Raw genomic sequence first — 21,475 nt, forward strand, 5'->3', positions numbered from 1 at the left:
AGGCACAGCTGGAGACAGAACTCCAAATCAGCAAGAGACCTGACTGTTGTGAAGTTCATAATAACAAAATCAGTCCTCGCAAAATAACACAACACGCATAAGGCTCCTAGTATCATTTATCCGTATGCAATAAGCGGGCAGCGCCCCCTGTCCCACGACCGCTAGCGATGGCTCCCTGCCACCCCACCCGGACACATGCCGCTCGTGGACCCCCAAGCCCCAGCGCGCTCCCCTGCCGCCATTTCGCTTCCGGGAGGGGGCGCCCCCCCGCCGCCCCGCCCCGGAAGGCGCCGCCGTCACTTCCGGCGGGCCGCCATCTTGTCGGCAGTCGGCGGAGGCAGCGCCCGGGCCGCAGCGCTGTGTGGCGCGGCTCCCCCCCCCCCCCCCCACAGGCCGCCGCCATGGCCAACAACAGCCCTGCGGGCGGGAACTGCCAGGGGCAGCAGGTAGCGCAGCACCCGCCCGGCGCCGGCCCGCCGGGGCAGCAGCAGCTGCAGGGCGCGGGGCCCAAGCCGGCCGCCTCGGGTAAGCAGGGCAACGTGCTGCCGCTCTGGGGCAACGAGAAGACCATGAACCTGAACCCCATGATCCTCACCAACATCCTCTCGTCGCCCTACTTCAAGGTGCAGCTCTACGAGCTCAAGACCTACCACGAAGTGGTGGACGAGATCTACTTCAAGGTGAGCCCGCGGGCCGCGCCCCGGCCTGGGCTGTGGGGGGGATGGGTCAGGCGCCCCTGCCTTCCTGCCCGGTGCGTCCCCTTTAGCGGGGGGGGGGGGAGGTCTGGTGCCGAAATACCGGCAAAGGAACTCGCTCAGACTCGTTTTGGAGCGTTAGAAACTGAGCATCCTCTGTTAGGGCTGGGTAGCAGGAGGGAGCCACGCTTCCCTGTAGCGGTGCACAGGGTTGTGATATCGAAAATGCTGGAAAATAAACTCTCTAAGACTTGTTGTTGAGTTTTAGAAAGCGAGCATCCTTTGCAGGGGCTGGGCAACGGGAGGGAGCGGTCTCCATCCATCGTGTGCAGCCAGACAAGAGCTAGGGAAAGGATGTATTGCCGACTTTCATGTATATGGATAAATTTTCCAAAAGATGTTATGCGTAATCTACTGTTTCCTAAAGACTGATTTTAACGTTGTTATGAGCTTTACAAACACTTTTTCATGCTAATTTGGAGCTTTCTAGCCAGCTCTTGCCTGACCTTGTATTTGAGACTGGGAGAGGCTGCAAACAGGTGGTTATAGAAGAAAGTCATCTGTTCAGTGTAGATCATGCTAAACTGAAGACGTTATCATCTCCAAAGAATGAACAGTGTCTGGAAAAAAAAAAAGACTGTATGAAAGAAAGCATGCTATCTGAGGAGCTCTCAAAAACTACATTTACTTAGATGAAACTTGACTGTAGTTTAGCTTAAATCAGAAATATTCCACTGTTTGTAATAATAGTAATTCCTTTTTCTACCATATCCATGGAGTTGCCTGCTCTCTCACAAAAGAGAGCCCGGGGAAGCTGTGGCTGCCCAATCCCTGGAGGTGTCCAAGGCCGGGGAGGGTGGCGCGCTGGGCAGCCTGGTCTGTGGGAGGTGTCCCTGCCCATGGCAGGGAGGTTGGAACTGAGTGAGCTTTAAGGTCCCTTCCAACCCAAACCATTCCATGATATTGTGAAAAGAAGCGTTCCGCTGTGGAGTTAAGGAGTTGGGTGGTGGTGAAGTTCGCGGGTGGGACAGGGCGGTGGGGAGTAAATGGCCGCCGAGGGCTGCGCTCAGCCTGGGGGAGCGGGGAGGGACGCGGTCCGTCTGCCGGGGGCTTGCCCTCTCCGCTGCCCGGAGCTGCTGGCGCGCAATAGCAGCGCCCAAGGCGCGGTGCTGCCTGCAGGTGGTTTCTGCTGGATTTGCATGTGGCCTCCTTGCTCAGGCAGCCGTTAGAATCTTCCCTCGCCCAGTCAGGACTCGTTGGTTGTAGCGCTTCTCTTGGCGCTGGGCTGGCTGTGCCGGGGAGATAACTGAACTGTATGGGTGCACCCGTGTCTCCGTTCTTGTTTTGTTAGCAGGATTGAATCGGTTTTGCAGGAGGCTTCCATCAAACCCAGTCTCCCAGGTAGAGGTATGCATAATTAGTGCTCATCTACACAGCCACGTTTTTTGCTCTGATAGAGAGAGCAAAACGTACATAATTCAAGCTGCTGTTTTCAGTCAGCTGCACTTTAGTGGTCATTGAGACGTTTTTCTCAGATGAATCGATTCTGCCTGGTAATGTCACTGTATGTGTTACTTAGCAGGTTTTGATACACTTTGAAATAAATAAAAAGTAGTCTTTTTGTCTTACTTAACAAAGGCAAGACAAGTTACTAGGGGCACATAATTGTGAAAAATAGCTCCACTGAAGTATTTTGGGATTTTAAACATTGTTTGTGTTTCATTAAGAAGGCAGTGCTACTGTTTTTCCTCTTGATGACAGCGCTTCTCTCACTCCTGTCACTTGGAGGGAGTTGCTTAATTCTCCTGATACTTTAGAGTAACGTAGATGGTAGACAGAGTTTCTTTTCAGTTGATTTACCACTTGCTACATACATACCAGATAGAAGTAATTCATTCTGGTTAGCAGAATGTTAAGCAGCAAAGTTTATTCTTGCAAGTCATGGCAAGAGCTGAAAAACTTATGAAAGAAACATTTTCAGAATATTTGAGAGCTTACTGTCTTTTACATGGACCCTTTCAAGTGTCGTAAGAAATATTTGTTGTGATTTGTCGTCTTAGTATTGGTAGAGCTGAACTGCAGTAGGTGAAATAGTTCATTTGATTGTCTCAGTGTTTCGTTCCATAAGTGGCTTAATCTTAAATTGTGGAAGAATTTTGGCATACCATTAAATATTCACTTGTTAATCTAACGTAAATAGTGTTTGCTTATCAACTTGACAGTTCTGACTCAAAACTGCATGTGAAATAAAGAGAAAACTCAGCCCATTACTTATAAGTAATAGGTGTGAGAGAGAAGGTAACCAGATGGTTAAGGTACTTCATTGATATTCAGGAGATTTGAATTCTGTGTTTTAAGATTCCTCAGAAATAGCTGGGACTATGAGCACTACATCCACCAGGTGTATTTTCTTGTGTGTTTATCTTTGTTTAGGAACCAAGATAAGCGGCTTTTTTTTACAAAATATAAGAAAGGAAAGATGATCCTCGGTCACTGAGGTAGCTAGTGACAAAGACCATAATTGAGTGTGTGTGTTCTGTCTAGGTATTTGAATTAACTCACTTGTAGTTCTGGTCTCCTGTTTCAGTACTGTATCTGCGAAGTGAATGACTTCCTCTTCCACTCTCCCTGATGTTAGCACCATGGGCATGCCCATAATTTTATTTAACCTATATGCTTCCAACAAGTTAAGCATGTGTAGCAGTCTTTGTAGGATAAAAACTTTAAATGCTTTTTTCTGAAATGAGTGTTGTTTTCAGGGCTTTGGGGTTTTTTTATACCTCTCAAAAATGGCACCTTTATATTGATTGTGGTCAATAAATGTAACTATTTAAAAATATTGAAGGGCTACTGTTGTGATAGCACCATATTGCTCCTTTGACTGAAAAATACTTTTATTTCCTGTGAGAGGCAACGCTGTAAGTAATTGGAGAGATGTGCAACTAGTGTTTATGTAGTATTTGTGAACTATTTATGTGATGCGAATAATACAGGAAGGCATAGTGGATTTTGTATTCTACGGTATTGTCATCTCATGTTTCCTATTCAGATGAGACAGCAACTGTGGAAAAAAAACAACAGCTCAGCAACTTCAGCTGTTAGTTGGTGTATCTCTGATTTGTGTGATTGTTTTTATGATTCATTTTGTTTCATGTATTGTTAAAGAATTTTAATTTGTGAACTACAGTACAACTTGGCCACTAACTCCTAGCACCAGTCCAGTGTAACACCATTGTACCTTTTTTGTCTTGCTTTTACTTTAAGTTGAAATGTTTATGAAGTGTACTCGTTTATTGAGCTGAACATTACTTCTCTGAATTCCAGTATTTCAAATGTAGATTGTTTTTTTACTAACTTGTTTATGACTCTTACTGTCAAATTTAAGGAATGGTTAACCTCTAAATGTGTCTTAAAATGTTTTGAATGAGGCAAGTTTTACTCATTAGTACTAAGAACCGTTTTAAGTACATCACTGGAGTCTGCAGGAAAACACACTGGCTTTTTACATTAAAGTACTGCACTTTCTAGATATCTTCCTTTTGTCCTGACTGGAGGTGATACCCCTAATCTCTAGCTTAGCTCAGTACTTAGATTAGATTTATGTATATGAGACTGTAGATTTTGACTGCTGTAGCTGTCAGCAGCAGATATCACTAAACATATTAAGGGAAAATTTAAAGAAAGGTAACTGGTTGTCATAGAAAATAGTAATGATGGAGTTTAGCCTTAAAGTATGTGAAAGTACATGGAGTAAAGAATAAGTATGGATGCTTGCTTTGGTGTTTGGGGTGTTTTAAACTTCATCCATGATGTTGGCTCTAATTTCTTAATGTGGTGATTAAAAAAGCCAAATGTTTTGCTTTAATGAGAAAGCAGACTTGATTTTTAATTTGGTGGGAGAAGACAAGCTATTTAAGATTGATTTAGGATATACGTTGTTTAAATTAGGTTTGAATAAGCAGCTAAACATTATGGAGATTGTAATAGTCATTGTCTTTTTTTTCCCCCCTCCTTCCTTCCCCTGCCCCTTTAGGTTACGCATGTTGAACCATGGGAAAAGGGGAGCAGAAAAACAGCAGGCCAGACAGGGATGTGTGGAGGGGTAAGTAGAAGTACGTGCCTTCTTAAATTCTTCTGTCTGGTAGATATATTTCCTAAGCACAGCTAAAATTGTTTGTATGCTGGCTCAGTCCTGAGATATAAAAGTATTTACTACAAAGAGTTGATATATTATTCTTGCTTCTAGAGCTGTGGATGCAAGTACAATGGCTTCTTCCACATAACTCTGTTGGTAGATTTTATCCTGTGTTAGTTTTCATAAGCTTTTGTAGATTTGGGATAATGTCTTTGTGACTTCCTGCATTGTCATCTAACTTTTAATTCTGACAGGTGCGTGGTGTTGGAACTGGTGGAATTGTGTCTACTGCCTTTTGTCTGCTCTACAAATTATTTACGCTGAAACTCACTCGTAAGCAAGTGATGGGCCTTATAACTCATACAGACTCTCCGTATATTAGGGCTCTTGGATTTATGTATATTAGGTAAGTATCAATGTATTTAACTAATGACTTAATTTAATATGAGGAAAGCTCTATTAAAATTTTATGTTCCTTTTGTACTTAAAGGTACACACAGCCACCTACAGATCTGTGGGACTGGTTTGAATCCTTTCTTGATGATGAAGAGGTATGTCGGCGAGGGTAATAATTTGCTTTCTTTTGTTTCTTTTCATCTTATTACTTCAGGTTTAAACACTGTTTGATAAGGTTTTCTGTAGACTGAATGTTGCAATGTTTTTGGTCTTGTAATTTCACTACTTGGTGCAGAAAGCTTGTCTGACCTGGGGCCCCGGTCATTTTTCTTAGGTTTCAAAGAATTAACAGAATTTTCGATTGGTTAGGGTGTTACTGTGTCAACTATTACAAGGCCACATGAAACATGTTTATTAAATCAAAATGCAGGCAGCAAGCTGTGTGAGTGCGGATGCTTTGTGGTGTTTGGGAAAAGCTTTTTAAGCAAGGTATAGTCATTTCTGAGAGCATCAAATTTGTGGTTTGCATTTATTAGTGGGACAGGGGAAATCTGTGCTTACATAAAGAGTGGGAAGTACATAGTAGAAACCAACATTCACCTTGAAAAATATTACCAAAAATCTCTGTGGTGGTTATTCAAATCCTGGAGTGAACTAACCCTGCAATTTCTTCGGAGGAGAGACAAAGGGCGTAATGACTGCATAATGTGGCATTGTTTCTGGTAATCTTGATGGCTTTGCTAACAGGAAAAAAATGAGTTGCCTTCTGAGGAAGTTCAGTAAAGAGGCTGTGTTATGCAGTCAGACAAGAGAATGCCTTTGGTGTCATAGTCCTGATTGGTGTCATAGTCTCCATAGTCTGGAGAAGTGGAGCAGGAGATGGGGGGTGAGATTTCTCAGTCTGTGACAATACAGTCTGTTACATAGTGTTGCAATTTGTATTTATTGAGCATGTTTTAAATTACATTGTACATGTAAGATTGGGACAGGAAGGATCACTTGCTCTCTTTAAGTGTGACAGTAGGCATCTACTTCTAGAAATTTCGAACGCTGTAGTTGCAAATGATGTCTGAATACTTGTATTAAAAATAGTGTTAATTGTACCTGTATCTGACTGCAATGCAGTGTATTTATTTTAAACAGCTTCCCTCATGCTAAGTATCAAAAACACTGTGCAAAGGAAACAGCTGTTACTTCAGGTAAACCTGTGTTATTGTATGTTTGTAACAAAAATCAAAACAAATTTAAATCTCACTTGCATCGTGATACTCTCCTCCTCCTCCCCAAGGTGGTGCTAGTTGATAGGGAGTCCTCTGTGAGGTTGCATTGTAATTTAGGATTGGGGTGGCTTCACTTTCAGGGTCCCACAAACAGCGTGATTCCCAGGACAGTAAAGTGATTGCAAGTGCATTTCATTGTGCAGGTCTTAATTGGTTCATTATTGAAAGCACGTTTTTTCATTTATACATTTCAATTCTTGCAGGTATTGTTTGTCAGTATATGTTTATTGTTTGAAATCTCCCAGTATATTTTTTGAGTTGTTTCTTTCGCAGCTGCTCTCAGTAGCTGTGTGTTAACATAGGTAAAAGCGCTTGGGCCTGCTTAAGTTTCTTACCAGTCCTGGTCAAGCTTAACCGGATGAAGCAAATTCATATATATGGAATTATTTAAATCTACAGAATTTTTTTTTCTCCAGTTCTTAAATACATGGAAGCAGTTCATCTTTTGTCATGCTGCTGTGAAAAAGAAAAACTTCCCAGGATGCTGAGTTACTTTTCAAAATGCTCCTTATGTTTATTTTGTTTAACTGTGCGTACTCTTCAGGTGCTACGTTTAACTCCTGTTTTTCTCCTTTAGATCTCTGCAGCGATTATATTTGGAAAAACTGTTTATCTGAACACTTAAATGTGTGTGAGTGCAAGCAGTTTTACATTTAGATTTTCTCTTCCTGTTTAGATAACAAATCTCACTTTCCTTGTGTGCTTGCACTATAGGTTTGGGACTGACAATAGCTGACTAACATGTCCTGAGCTGTGAGAGGGCATAGCAAGAAGGCCTTCATGCGGTAATGACCCTTTTCAGAGACAATGGTCATCATGGATTATGCGTTTCCAATTATTTGTTCATTTATTTATTTTTTTACATATTTCTAAATTAGAAACCTCACTGCTTCATGGCAGTTGGTTTGCTATTGCTTCCAATTCTGTTAGGATGTCATTTTGTACTAGAGGTTTTTCTATGATCATTTTCAGAGAGGTGATGATATAGTTCTTAAATGATTTAGGCCACAGGGTTGGGTATGATGGTACACAGTTGTACATCCACAGAATGGAGTATTAAATGTAGTTTGAGAGGACTTCTTGACTTTGTGGCATTTAAATGCAGTACAAGATCATGCCCTATAACCAGGCTGTGTAAGGGATTTCAGTTAATCTCTTCATCAACAGTCCCTTACCATCCAGATGGCTGCAGGATTAGTCTGTGCCTGCATGCATATGAAGTCCCATTCCCTGTCTGTAACATACTGCCAAAGCCAGAGGGTGCAGAGTTCGAATTTCTCTAAGGAAATGTATTAGAATGAGACAAGTAAACTTTCATAATCATGAGACTTCAAGAGGGCAGTAATGTAGCAGCATTTTTTTGAAAACCAGTAAAAAATATTTTTGACCATCAGGATTTTTTTTGCTTGTATTTTGTAGGACCTGGATGTGAAGGCAGGTGGGGGTTGCGTTATGACCATCGGGGAGATGCTTCGTTCCTTCCTCACTAAGCTTGAATGGTTTTCCACGTTGTTTCCAAGAATTCCTGTGCCAGTCCAGAAAACCATTGACCAGCAAATTAAAAGCAGACCTAGAAAAATCAAGAAAGATGGCAAGGAGGGAATGGAAGAAATAGACCGGCATGTGGAACGTAGACGTTCAAGGTCAAACACGCGTTAATTGGAAAATGAGTGTTACAAGTTTAATATTGAACTGCTTATTGCCAGTAGCATGATGTCTTTTCTCCAAGATAGTTGGGTTTTAAGGCAAGACAGTTTATGGATGCTAATGGATTAAAATGATCAGATGGGGTATCTAAGGTTAAATGTAGACTCTGTATGTAAAGAATAAATTGGAAGGTAAAGAGGGTCCTTTAACTTCAAAAGGTTGTGTTTCATATTGAATATCTTTTATTTTGAAAGGTCTCCAAGACGATCCATCAGTCCCAGGAGGTCTCCCAGAAGATCCAGAAGCAGAAGTCATCATCGTGAAGCCCATGGATCGTCTAGTTTTGATAGAGAACTAGAAAGAGAAAGAGAAAGGCAAAGATTGGAGCGTGAAGCCAAGGAGAGGGAAAAAGAAAGGCGGCGATCTCGAAGTACAGATCGCACACTAGAACGGAGGCGAAGCAGAAGCAGGGACAGATACAGAAGCCGTAGTCGAAGTCGTGACAGGAAAGGAGATAGAAGAGACAGGGATAGGGAGCGAGAGAAAGAAAATGAACGGAGCCGGAAAAAAGATAGAGATTATGATAAGGAAAGAGGTAGTGAGAGGGAAAGAGATCGATCTAGAGAAAGATCAAAGGAGAGGAAAAGTAAGGGTGATCTAGAAGAGAGAAGACACAAGGATGATAAGGATGACAAGAAACACCGGGATGACAAGAGGGATTCCAAAAAAGAGAGAAAACATAGTAGAAGTCGAAGCCGGGATAGAAAGCATAGAAGTAGGAGCCGAAGTAGGAATGCAGGTAAGCGCAGCAGAAGCAGGAGCAAAGAGAAATCAAGTAAACATAAAAATGAAAGTAAAGAGAAGTCAAATAAACGAAGTAGAAGCAGAAGCAGAGGAAGAACAGATAGTGTTGAGAAGTCCCGAAAGCGAGACCAGAGTCCCAGCAAAGAAAAGTCTAGAAAGCGTAGCAGAAGCAAAGAGCGTTCCCACAAACATGATCCCAGTGATAGCAAGGACCATTCGGACAAACACGATCGTCGAAGGAGCCAAAGTACAGAACGAGAGAGCCAGGAAAAGCAACAAAAAAACAAAGATGAGACTCTGTGAACTCTTTCAGAAGTGGATCACATTGAATCCTATAAATGTTTGATTAAATCCTGCTTATTTTTTCTTACAGTTGAGATTGTGCAGTAGTTGATGAGCACTCTTCTCCAACCTCCCTTTAGGCTGCAGATTGTCATTTCCTATTTTTGGGTAGGGAAGTGCCTTTGTAAACCCATTTGATGCATTGACGGTTTCAAACCATTTGTTTAGTTTAATTTGTAATGCAGAGGTTGTTCTTGCATTTTTATTGTTCAGATGTTTCTGAAATGTACAGTCTGTACATATGTCCTGGAAATGTTTTAATTCCTTTGGCATGGTTGCCACGTTGGTTAAATTTGTATGAGGCAATAAACTGCCACTAATTCTACTTTCTTTTTGTAGACGTGGAATTATGGTTTGTATCCTGATGTTAGCATGGCTGTGCTTTACATAATAGTATGGCTTTTAGGGATGGATCTTGGAAGTGTATGATAGCTGAGATATTTATGTGCATATGATATGCATTGAAGGCTGCAGACTGAGAGCGAACATTTACGTCCACTATACCTGCTGTTTTTTCAGGGGCTTTTAAAATGCATTGTGTTGTCAATCACCACTGGCGTTAAATTGAGAGAAGACTTCAGAGGAGATACTGGGCTTGATGCAAAGCTTTACATTATGTTTGGGCTTGTTTAGTAAGTCTTCAGAAAGGCTACCTCAAGCAGGCACTGTAAAGGTTGATGGACGAATGCTGTAGCCATCTATGCATTTTATTTGTTTGAAAAAAAATCCATGTAAGCTTCCATTTTTTTAAAAAAACCACAATTTATCCATTTGTGGTCTTTTAATGTTTTTAATCAGCAGCTGCAGTCTCTCATTTATGATAATTCTGGGCTAATAAAGGCATTTAAAGTGGGAAGAGGGAGGTAGGAAGAAGAAAATTATTACAAAGGATTTCAGTTTCAAGCTTCCAAAGCATTTTTATAAGTGTAAACATTTAAAATAAGAATTACCTGATAGTGTCCTTTTTTAAGTCATATTTTCTACAAATAGTAAGGATTGCAGTTTGTGCTGAACATGTCATCTGGCAGAGGTTTGTTTTTTTTTTTTTTAAACAGGTTGGTAAAAGCAAAAACCAAAACGCGTTATAAAAAAAAAATCGTATCAGTAAAGTCCAAGTCTATTTGATAGATGATTCTGATGACTTGTGTACTGAGTGAGGAGAACCATCTGGAATAAACTCTCAATTAATTCCTTTGTATTGGGTGTCAGCTTTTCCCTGCATGCTCCTCGCCAGCTGAAGAGTGCTTGGGTTCCTCTGCATTTCATTTTCAGACTAAGTGATGCTTGGCATGAATGAGGGGTTTGTGTAGCAAGTACCTTAGAAGGGGGATGTAGCTAACAGAGAAGTGGAGCAGCCTGGGAATAGGAAGAAGGCCAAGTGCGACTCATTTGGGACCATGAAGTGATCTGAACGTAGAAATAAATTGATATTTATGCCTTTTTTGCTTCTGCAAGAAGCAGGGCATCTAGGCATGGTATTTAAATAGGGTTTTTAATATCTCCAGGAGAAAACTGCTTGAATTTTTAACAATACACTTCATTCCATGGTATTCAAAGAAGCAAAAATAAGAAACTTGTTTTTCTTCCTCCTGCTCTTATTGAGGAATTAAACCTCTCCTTTGGCACTGGGATCCCTCATATTAGAAGGCTTTTATTATGAAGGTTGTTCAGGTATTGTCTGCTTACAGTTTATTATGTGATTTTTAAATGTGAGCTTGAAACAAAGCTTACACTTCAAGTTCTTTCTGTTGCAGAGTAAAACTGAAATACTGAGTGCTCATCTAATGTGGAAGGAGAATGACTGCACGGGCCATTTAAGAAATGTTATGGCTAGTGCATTATTGGAACTGTTTTTGTGAACTGCCAGGATTCTGTCAGAACTAGAAGGACAACTTCAGTTTACCTTCTTTGCCACTAAAAGGCTTCATTTGGTCTCCTTAATGCTTACCTTCAGCCTATGAGTTTCTGAAACTAGTACATTCTTTGGCGGAAAGTCAGGGAGTGTTCTGTCAGGAGAAATGGATTGCTGGTTACTGTTCTATAGTTCTCCTCAGCTGCTGTTGTTGGGAAACACAATGAAAGAATGGGTTATTTGTTTTTCAAAATACCTGGATTTTGCCTGCAATTGTTGACCTTAAAGTGGAGAAAGCTCCCTTACTGCAGTGAAGGTAGTGGGCATTTTGATATGGCTTGTGCAGAGTGGCTCATGCCAGTAACCTACTAGGGCAGCGTTTTGAGGGCTTCTGTTTTTCAGTAAATAGTCCTTTCTGACTTCTGAATTTAATTTGATTGGAATTAGGTACTTGAGCTGGCAGCGTGATGGGTAGCACAGTATGCGTGACTGACCCAGACCCATGGAAACTGTTTAAATCAAGATGCCAGTCTTTAAGCTATTGAGATTTTGAATCCTGATGCTCTGGGGACTGGATCCAGGGACCTTAATTGCTTTTTGTCTTTCTGATGCTGTTTTATTTCATATGACCTTCCTTGAAACCAAAAGGAACAGATGCACAGAAGCAGCTCTGCTCAGAACTGGTGAGGGCAGTGAGTCTCTAGTGCTGACTGCTCTTACGCAGCTGCTAACGGCACAGCTGTCACAGGCATCTGGCTCCTGGTCAGCGGAAGAAAATCCGTGCCAAATTTAATTTGTGGTATTGTGAGTTTTCCTAGCTGGCGTGGCTGCAGAGCTGCTGTCTGGCAGAGTTACTCTTCACTTACCAGGGTGAAGGCGCCACAAACCAAGCGCTATGAAGCTGACATTTTCCCAGTGTGCTATGTGTCCATGCTGGTGTGGCTGGACAATCTTTGTCCGTCTGTGAAATGTCCTAAGGCTCCAAAGGTTTGTACTCAAAACAAACTGGACTAAAATACTAAATGCAGAAAGATGCCTCTACTTTGGTTTTACTTATTTCTTTGGAAGATACTACTCAATTAACTGAATGGTATTTCAGATATTAAGATGTAGCAAACTGGTGCTCTTTGATTTTAAAGCAGCACTAGGGTTTTGGCCCCAGACATTCACTGCTGCCTACTGCCACGTAACTGCAGATAGTGAGTCAGTACATGTGTATCTGACTTTTGAATATATTAGATGTGGTATTTTATTGAAAATGGTAACTTGAGTGGCAGGGCAATTAATCGGGTTAATTAATTAATGAAGGCATCCATCATGAGATAATCTTGGTTAATCACCGTATTTGTTTGTTCAAGTGATTTCACAGATACTATCCTGAAAGCATCATTTTACTTGGCATACCAGTATGCCGCCTACCTCTGGGACTTCAACAAGAATTTTCTTGGTTCTCAAGTTTTTCTGCTTCTCATGAGTGGATTTGTGGGGTTGGGTTCCTTGCGCTTTGTAATTTTGGGGTTGATTTGAGGTTTTTTGGTTGGCTGAGTTTTTTGCCTTCCTGAAGCTTGGAGCTTTGTACAAGTAAATAATATAGAAACCAAATCTATGGAAACACGACCTCTAATTGTCCTTCCCTGTGGTCTTCAAACGTGTCAGTGTGACCCATAAAAAAAGCATTTGCCTCAATGTGGAGGGAACCTGAAACTACAAGTTTGTTAATCATCTCGGTGGGTGCCAGTGACATTTCACATATCAGCAGTGTTGATGATTATTAGACAACATCTAATGCCAAAGTAGCAACACCTACAATGTTCATAAACTGCCACAGTAGGAGGAGCAGATCTGGCTCAGTTTGATTGTGTTGCTTTTCCTCCCTGTTTTGATAAATTGCCTACTTCTCTTAACTACTTTTCTTTTAGCTGAATCCCTGTGTTTTTTCCTGGCATCTTTGAGTTTTTGCTTTTTATTTAACAGGCACAAATATAATATGTTCTCTTACAATTACATCTCTCATGTCAATCATGAAAATGAATGAATGAATGAGCTGATGAAAATAGTACTACAGCATTGTCAGGATTGCAGGGCGTCATTTTGAGATATCACTGTCTATATGCCAGGAAGAATGGAGAAAAAATACACCAGCAGATTATAATTGCTTAAAATAAATTGTATTGTTAGAACATGGAAATAACAGAATTTTTTATAGGAAAAGAAGAGAGCTGTGGCCTGAATTTGATTCCAAAAGAAATGATTGCTTTAGATCTCTGAAAATCCAGTTAATAGCCGTTTAGTTAAACACTAGGGCTTGTGACAGTGTTTGACAATGATGACTGTGAAGAAAAAAATACTTAAATAAACCTTTTGAGGAAGAAAGTTGTGAACAATACATTTTCTTACATTATTTTATTAATATTCAAATCAAAAGAGAAATGAAAGGTTTTATTAGGTAATGCAGGGCAGTTCTAAGTAACTTTTTTCTAAAGAAAGACTTGTTTGACAGTGAATAAATGCAGATCATTTCCTATGACGCATCGTGTAATTCTTGGGGCATCTACAATCAATTTATTGAAGAGTAAGATTCCTATAAGATTATTTTGGGCAAGTGATCAGAAGCAGTGGCTGAGCTATCCAGCACAACTGTGTTCTGTGAAGAAAGGAAACTTTCAGAAGGGGTGATGTCTATTTTGTAGGCTGAAAACAGTGTTAAAGCCCTGTGGCATTCGGTAGCCTTTACACGTAAGCTTGTGAAGGCTGTTTTTGTGAGCATTTGTTTTACTTTTTATGTGTGGGTAGAACTCCTGAAGTTGAATTTCGCTTACTGTGTTGGCTGGAAAACCAACCACGGTGGAGTATGAGAAAAGGTTCTGCCTTTTCGGAAATACGGGAAACTAAAATATATTATCTGTCAGTTCATCATTAGCTATAAAGCAGAACAAATCAGTTGGTACGAAGGCAGCAATAAGCTTACCCTTGGGAGTCACCTCTAAAAATGGTGGAGGAAGGCACTTTTTTCTTCAATTTAAATTACAATGTAATAACCTTAGAATACTTGCTTAAGCCTCAAGCTACTCCTAATAGCACCTAAACTTTCTTTAAGGACTTAAACTTTACTCTCTTCGTCTTTACTTCAGACTTTACTATATCATTGACACATTATGTCTAGAACACACCTCTTGATTAATAACTGTCTTGGGGAAATTACAGTTCAAGATCACGGAGATCTCTGTCAAGGTTAATCTACATGCTAAAAGTTATCTCTTGAGTTGGGGCTCAAATTGGATGTCCTGGATTAGATCTCAGCTATTCAGCAGATGCTGTCAGCTGCTCAGCTTTCCTCCTCCCAGTCCTTAAGCGCCTGTGACAGTTGCAGTTAAGCACAGATGTCATCTTTCCTGCGTCAGGGAAAGAAAGCTTGAGAAAAGAACATTTAGGGAGAATGGTTTAAACATTCACCTTAACATCCAGGCTAACCCTAGGAGAACAGCAGCAAGGAGGAGCTGATCAGCCTTGGGTGGGGGGGAACCCAGCAGTGACTTCTTGCAATCCTTTTGATACAAGGGCAGCAAACAGTCTAGAACACCAGTACTTTTGTTGGAGAAACAGCAATTTTAGCTAGCAGAGAGAAAGAAATGAGTGCTGAAGAGTGTCTGGATCTGTTTGCATTTTGAGGGCTTTTCTGTGGATCTATAGGATAGTGTTAGAAAAGAATTAATGAAGTGAAAGAGGGTTTTATTGTAAATGGAGGAGAGGATAAAGCAGTATTGATAGTAGGAGTAGACATGAGGTTTCTGAGGTAGGTATGGTGGATTTTAACAAAACAGTTCTATTCAGGATATACAGGATTGGTGAAGTTTATCCCTCCAATCCCAAAGATTTGTGCAGCGGGAAAAGTTTAATTCATAAATCCTAATCTGAGTTGCGGCTCTCTTATAGTCTTGAGAAATTATTGTTTCAGTGGCTGCTTTTGAAGTTTTCTAGCAGTTTCCGTGGGCAAATAAAGCACAAGACTATCCTGCTGAAAATCCAGAAGAAATAAGGTGAAACGGGCTGAGAGAAGCCACGCTTCTTTGTCAGATCTGTTAAAATAAAGAGTGTGACCTGGTTTAAATTGTAGGAGGATATAGCAAGGCTGTGAAAGACCAGCCTCCCTTCTGTGGTGTGCCAGCAGGTAAATAGTAAATGTGACAGTGCGGAATGCACGGTGGTACACAGGCCACAACGTTGGTAAGATCTGGTTTTTTAATTATATATTATAAATTGGGGAGTGAGACAACCCTGCATAACACTAACAAAAGTCTTGACTATCAAATACATGTATTAATCAGTTAGCTGGAGTTACACGATGCTAACATCATCATGGATTTAGAATTAATTCACTGTGCTTACCCATTCCAACACCTTCCAGAACAGGTTACTGAAATGAAATAAAACCGTAGGATAAATGTTAGATGTCAGGTTGTAAACTGGAAAACTGTGAACTGGAGAAGTCGTCCATAGAATCTAGTCCATACTACACAATGGTGCAATCTCATCAGATAATAGTTTTATAATGGATTAAATTTATGCCCTAGGAAGAGAGTCTGAAGGAAATTACTACTACTTTAAACAAAGTTTACTGAAAATACACACATAGGAGTGGTTCATAGAAATTAATTTGTTTCTTTATTAAAAAAAAACTAATTATAGAAAACAACAGCAAAAAAAAAATTTAAAATCCGCACTTATTTGTTCTTGTATTCCAACCACTACACCCTCCCAACTGAAAATTGACTCCTTAGTATTCACCTGGTTTAGGGTGATGTGTTTGAGGCACCTGTATACATGATTCTTCCCAGTGCCAGAATGTTCCTGTGAAGATCCCGTCACAGATATTGCCAAATAGCACCTGTGAAGTTCACTCTAGAGTCAATACTAGAATAGAAAATTTCTATCCTGTGCCACCTTTACTTGTCCAACTTTGGATTCCATTTTAACCATCTAGCGTGCATGGGAAAAAATATATAACTCAAATTTAAGTTTTACCTGAATGTATATTTTTAGGTCAGAATGTAAGTAAGCTTCAGCCCCTTATCAGTAACTGGAGACACTACCGCTGTGTGGACACCTCCACAAGGTATCTCGGTGATATCGCAGTGGCTTAGACCTGAGCTAGGGCTACAGGTGAAATTGCCTTTTGAGCCACGAACATCAGTATTGTAGCTCATTGTTTCTTCAGAAACTCGCCGGTATACCCTGATGCCACTAGTGCTGAGCTTCACATCAGAAGGGCAGCAAGCACCTGGTAAAGTGAAAAACATTAATAAGAAAATTTAGTGAACCCACTATACATTATATATTCCTGTAGTGCATTTTAAACAGAGGATGGGGTCATTATCACTCTATATACCAACACTATTTTAATGAGAAATTATTCTTTCACAGAAAACCAAAATAAGCCTTGGAACTGAATGAGGGAAGAAAACGTTCATCAGACTCATAATATGGAGTTGAAATTCAGCTGATATCTTATACGTTGGAATATTGTTGCTCTCCTGCCTGTGGAGGCACTAGGGCTGCCCTAGAGTGCTGAGAATACTTTTGTGGTCTCTACAACTCAATTATGCCACAAATTTAATTTAAATTAAAAAAAAATGGTTGTTTCTGGAGGGGTGTTATCAAAACTACAGCTACCTGATAGCACTTATAAGAACAGGGCTTAAAATATAAGAAAGTAATCCAAAGTGCATTTATTTAAAAGAAGTGCAAGTGTATTAACTCTGTATTGAATTTCAGCTGCCCTATCAGTCTGAGCGGAACGTTATAAAACGTAAGTTGCATATTGAGTCTTTCCTTTCCCAATTACATTTATGATTTACATACTAGAGTATCTTTTGTGAGATCATCTGGAGGATTGTGTCCAGTTCCGGAATCCTCAGCATAAGAAGGATTTGGAGCTGTTGGAACAGGTCCAGAGGAGTGCTACAAAGATGATCTGAGGGCTGGAGCACCTCCCATACAAGGACAGGCTGAGAGAGCTGCAATTTTTCAGCCTGGAGAAGTCCCTGAGGAGCTCTTATAGCGACCTTCCAGTACCTGAAAGGAGTCGCAGGAAAGCTGAGGAGGGACTGTTCGCAAAGGTTTATAGTGATGGGACTAGGGGCAATGAGTGCAAACTGGAGGGGGCAGATTCAGACAAGAAAGAATTTCTTCACCATGGGAGTGGTGAGGCACTGGCACAGGTTGCCCAGGGAAGCTGTGGCTGTCCCATCCCTGGAGGTGTTCAAGGCCAGGTTGGATGGGGCTTTGGGCAGCTTAATCCAATGGGATGTCCCTCTCCGCCCGGCCGCGGGTTGCACGATGCCGCTGGGCCGGGGTGCTCCCGCTTCAGCACCTCGGACAGCGGCCCGGGGGCCATCCCGGAGCCGTGCGGCAGCCGGGGCGCGGGGACACGCGGGGGCGGCTGGAACCCGGGAGCCCTGCCTCGGTATCCGCCGGCGCCGCCTCTGCAGCCGCCAAAGGGGACCGGGCACACGCAGTCCTGTTCATCCCAGACCGCCTATCTCAGTATCCCTCCTTGCAAACCAACAGAGGGCACTCCAATCTACAGGACAGAGAAATCACGCATGTCCTTGATTTAGAATTTCAAACCATCTTGATGTTAAATAACAATGTTCTTCACAACTTCCCATTGAACTTGTTATTTTCTCACTTTCCAAGCACGCCACCTGTCTATGAGGAAGCTTAAGACTTTGGTATACCCTCCCTCAGGCAACAGAAAACGGGATTAGAATTCAAATCTTACACCAGGACCATGGGAAGTTGTGGCTGGCCCATCCCTGGAGGTGTTCAAGGCCAGGTTGGATGGGGCCTTGGGCAGCCTGATCTAGTGGGATGTCCCTGCCCATGGCAGGGGGGTTGGAACTGGATGATCTTTAAGGTCCCTTCCAATCGAAACCATTTGATAATTCTATGACTGTGTGTTATTCCTCCATCCTTGCGTGACAACTGTGGATCGTTAAATTATTTTCAAGTTTTTAAGCATGTTGTTGCATTTGACCATGCAAGTTAAAATCAACTGCAATGTGAATTGGCTCTCATCCTCTGCCAACCTTTGTGTGTTTTGTCCCCAAATCTGCATAAAAATTTAAGTAGTTATTGTCCTATAAAAATGTCCAGTCAGCTCTACCACAAACACAGCTAAAGGATCCAAAATGAATTTGCAAGAATACATTGCTTCTTAACAATATTGTAATTGAATGTATCCCCTGAGAGACTCTGCCCGGCCTTGTTATAGGCAAAGACACTGATGAAATAAGTGAAACCACAGTCTGACTGGAAATGGCATCGAGTATGTGATGTGTTGCAGTGCGCTTCCAAGCCATTATCACTCTTCACAAAAAATACATAATAATGACCAAAATTGACTCTAAACCACAATACCAACAAGTGGCAAGGTTCATCCTCTTCAATTTACCGGCACACAAGGGACTAAAAAAACACATTTAAAAATGTAATCAGAATATTTTCATTGACATTACACTTTTGAGGAACAAAGGAAAATCAGGAATACACAGAATTATTCTGCTTGGGGTGAATAGTTCTATCTTGTTCAAGAAACAGCAACTTATCTGCCTTTACAGAGGATGTTACTTACATTTAAATGAAAAGTGAGTGAGATTTTTACAGACCAAAAGAGATGCTACTTCCATTTGTTAAAGAAAAGAGATCTACTTAAGGAGTCCTTGTGAACAAGAACAGTGGCACCAGGCAGTACTTCAAAAGGAACTGTCACAGTCTGTGCTCTCAAATAGTAGTTTTGGGTGACAACTGGAGCAGTAGCTTGCAGTTGGCGTCCAAAAGTATTTATGCAACTATGTATTGGTATGAAGTATGGCTGTGTCTGAGTAGCATTGCCCTTTGCTCAGGCTCCTTTCTGGTGGTATCCCAAAATGTCACATTAAACTGTGAACTCCGTAGCTTTTGCTTAAATAGCATTTACTTTCTTTCCAGTTCAGAAAGTTTAGCTTGCTGCTGTTAGGATGAATATGAATCATCTAGCTGAAGCATCGTTGGCTGAAAAGATTACAGCCCACAGCTTAAAAATTGTCTCTTGCTTATGGCTCTCTCATCCTGCTAGATCCACCTCAGAGTTGTTCACATGGATGATCTCTAACTCATATCAATGAGAAGTCAAAATGAGGCAGGTTATATCAAATAATTAAGTAAGCAAAGTTGTGTCTTTAGGGTAGCACATAATAATAAAAATGGTGTAGGTTTTGGTGACATGGGCAGTTCATCTAACAGGTCAGGAAGCAATGACCTCTGAGAGGACAGCGGTGCTAAGTAGCTGAAACAAGCAACCTTTTGTCCTGACAAAGCCACTGCCTCCAAATGGTCTGTGACTGTATCTTAATTTAGTCTAGTGGTGATGCTTCAGCTGAATGCAGTTATTTGCCGACCTCCTTTCTACTGGGCTAAGTTACAACATAGTTCCAACTTAGTTCCAACTTAGCCTAGAACGGTTCTCAGCCTCAGGCCAGTCCTGAATGTTATTTCCTCACAGATTTCTCCCAGTCTATTTGTGACAGACCTGACATGCTAGGACAGATCTGTTATTCCTTACATTAGTTTTACACTCAGAAAATTAACTTTAGAACAAGTGTTTCTAGTAGGAAGAAAATGCAGGCTTGCTGGTTCAGCCAACAACACATAAACCACTGCAAGTTTTCCTCGCAGAAATATGAGGAGAGTTCAGGCTTTTATCTCCCAAACAGAAAGGTATACAGCATAGTTCATGGACAAAGTTCATAGGCAGAAATAACTATTTGAGAACCACTAGTGAGTTGGAAGAACCACCTTACATTTGAAATTAAAAAAATACATGTTAAAATGCCATCAGCCATACAAGGATCAATGAGACATACCAATTTTTAAGGTCACTGCATTAGCAGGTTTGCTGGATCCAGCATCGTTGTACACTGTGACAGAAACGTAATATTCAGAGCCACACTGAAGTGAGGGCACTGTGCAGGAGTCAGAGGGTGTGTTACACTTCAGTTCCAGGAATCCACTGGAGGCTGTCACACTGAGTGAGAGCTCCTTCTATTGGCATCCAAGAAACAACAGCTCTTAGAGCACCTCTATTAAAAGCTACTTCAAGGTCTGCTGGTGCCTTAGGACCGATATCAGTTTGGAACACATAAATAGAACTCAGCACATGCCCTACAGAAATGATGTTTTGCATAGTATGCGAACTGTATACAACTTTTGTGGTGCAGACCTTAACCTCATTCATATTAAAGTGCCTAGCTTTTAAAGAAACAATTCTACTGTACACTGTCACAAAGCTTTCTGTTGAAACTCTCCCTTATTTGAATATTTGCTTCTCGTAGTTAGAACACCCCTCAAATCAGTCTCAGGTTGTGCGAGCCTTACCCAGGCCTGTCCTACATACGTGTTTCCTGGTAGCTAATGGTATCTTCACCTCAGTAATATTCACTAAACATTGCCAGGTCATCTGAGCTTTCATGAATTTTGAGATGGGAGTAAAAATCATATGAGCTGAAAATCTACCCAATCTATCCTTGAAAAACATAACACAATCACACATACACAGAAATGCGTCCTGGTATTGCTTTTTTTTTTTTTTTTTTTAATGCTTATTTGGTTTCAGAAAAGAAAATTCCTAACTTGTTCTTTGGTTATATGTGAAATCATCTCCAGGTAACCCATTGACATCGCAGGCATATGCCTTTAAAGTATAGAGAGTTCCTGGATCTAGATTTGTAATTATCAAGGAAGTATTGGTGGTGTTCTCCTTCAGCATTCTGCCCAGGCCATCTGATCTCATGAGGGACACAGAGAGTCCAGCTGCCATGCACACAGCTTTCCTGCTTACTGTGATGGAGTCACAACTCGGAGAACTGACAGAGCAGGAGCAACCTGCTCTGTCTGTTGAGAAAGAACAGCAATTAAGCTCTGGGGGTTTTGGTTTGAAAAGGCCACATTTGAAATGAATACCCAGAAGCCACAATTACCAAACTCTGAGACAAATTCAGCAACAACAAACCCAGAAAAATAAGTTAACATAAGATTGACAGAATAAATATGAAAACTAATTTTGAGATTAAAATAATTAAGCCAAATGTAAATTTGAAATTTGCTGTTGGCTTATTGGCTATCGTCATTTCTGTTCACTTAGAAGGATCTTTTTTTTCCCACAAGCTGAGAGAGTTGGGTTTGTTCAGCCTGGAGAAGAGAAGGCTCCGAGAGCCTTCCAGTACCTGAAAGGGGCTGCAGGAAACCCGAGGAGGGACTGTAATCCCTCACAAAGGCCTGTAGCGAC

At 41.2% G+C, this 21,475-nt stretch overlaps 2 protein-coding genes across 2 annotated transcripts; one reads left to right on the forward strand and one right to left on the reverse strand.

Annotated features, from left to right (window-relative positions):
* The first annotated feature begins 314 nt into the window (after window positions 1-314).
* PRPF38B (pre-mRNA processing factor 38B) lies at window positions 315-9,624 on the forward strand. The gene is made up of 6 exons (XM_009555798.2): window positions 315-680; window positions 4,729-4,797; window positions 5,085-5,236; window positions 5,321-5,381; window positions 7,926-8,149; window positions 8,408-9,624. Exons 1-6 carry the CDS (start codon window positions 402-404, stop codon window positions 9,258-9,260), a joined length of 1,638 nt encoding a protein of 545 aa, XP_009554093.2. The 5' UTR covers window positions 315-401; the 3' UTR covers window positions 9,261-9,624.
* A 5,909-nt stretch (window positions 9,625-15,533) lies between these two features.
* On the reverse strand, window positions 15,534-21,219 carry FNDC7 (fibronectin type III domain containing 7). Its single transcript, XM_054073095.1, is given in 9 exon segments — window positions 15,534-15,565; window positions 16,174-16,204; window positions 16,206-16,429; window positions 18,360-18,598; window positions 18,600-18,618; window positions 20,055-20,221; window positions 20,223-20,310; window positions 20,821-21,081; window positions 21,168-21,219. Coding segments are annotated over 9 exon segments (1,113 nt in total).
* Window positions 21,220-21,475: the final 256 nt, after the last annotated feature.

This window comes from Cuculus canorus, chromosome 8 (assembly GCF_017976375.1).
Source record: "Cuculus canorus isolate bCucCan1 chromosome 8, bCucCan1.pri, whole genome shotgun sequence".
In the NCBI taxonomy this organism is placed as follows: domain Eukaryota; kingdom Metazoa; phylum Chordata; class Aves; order Cuculiformes; family Cuculidae; genus Cuculus; species Cuculus canorus.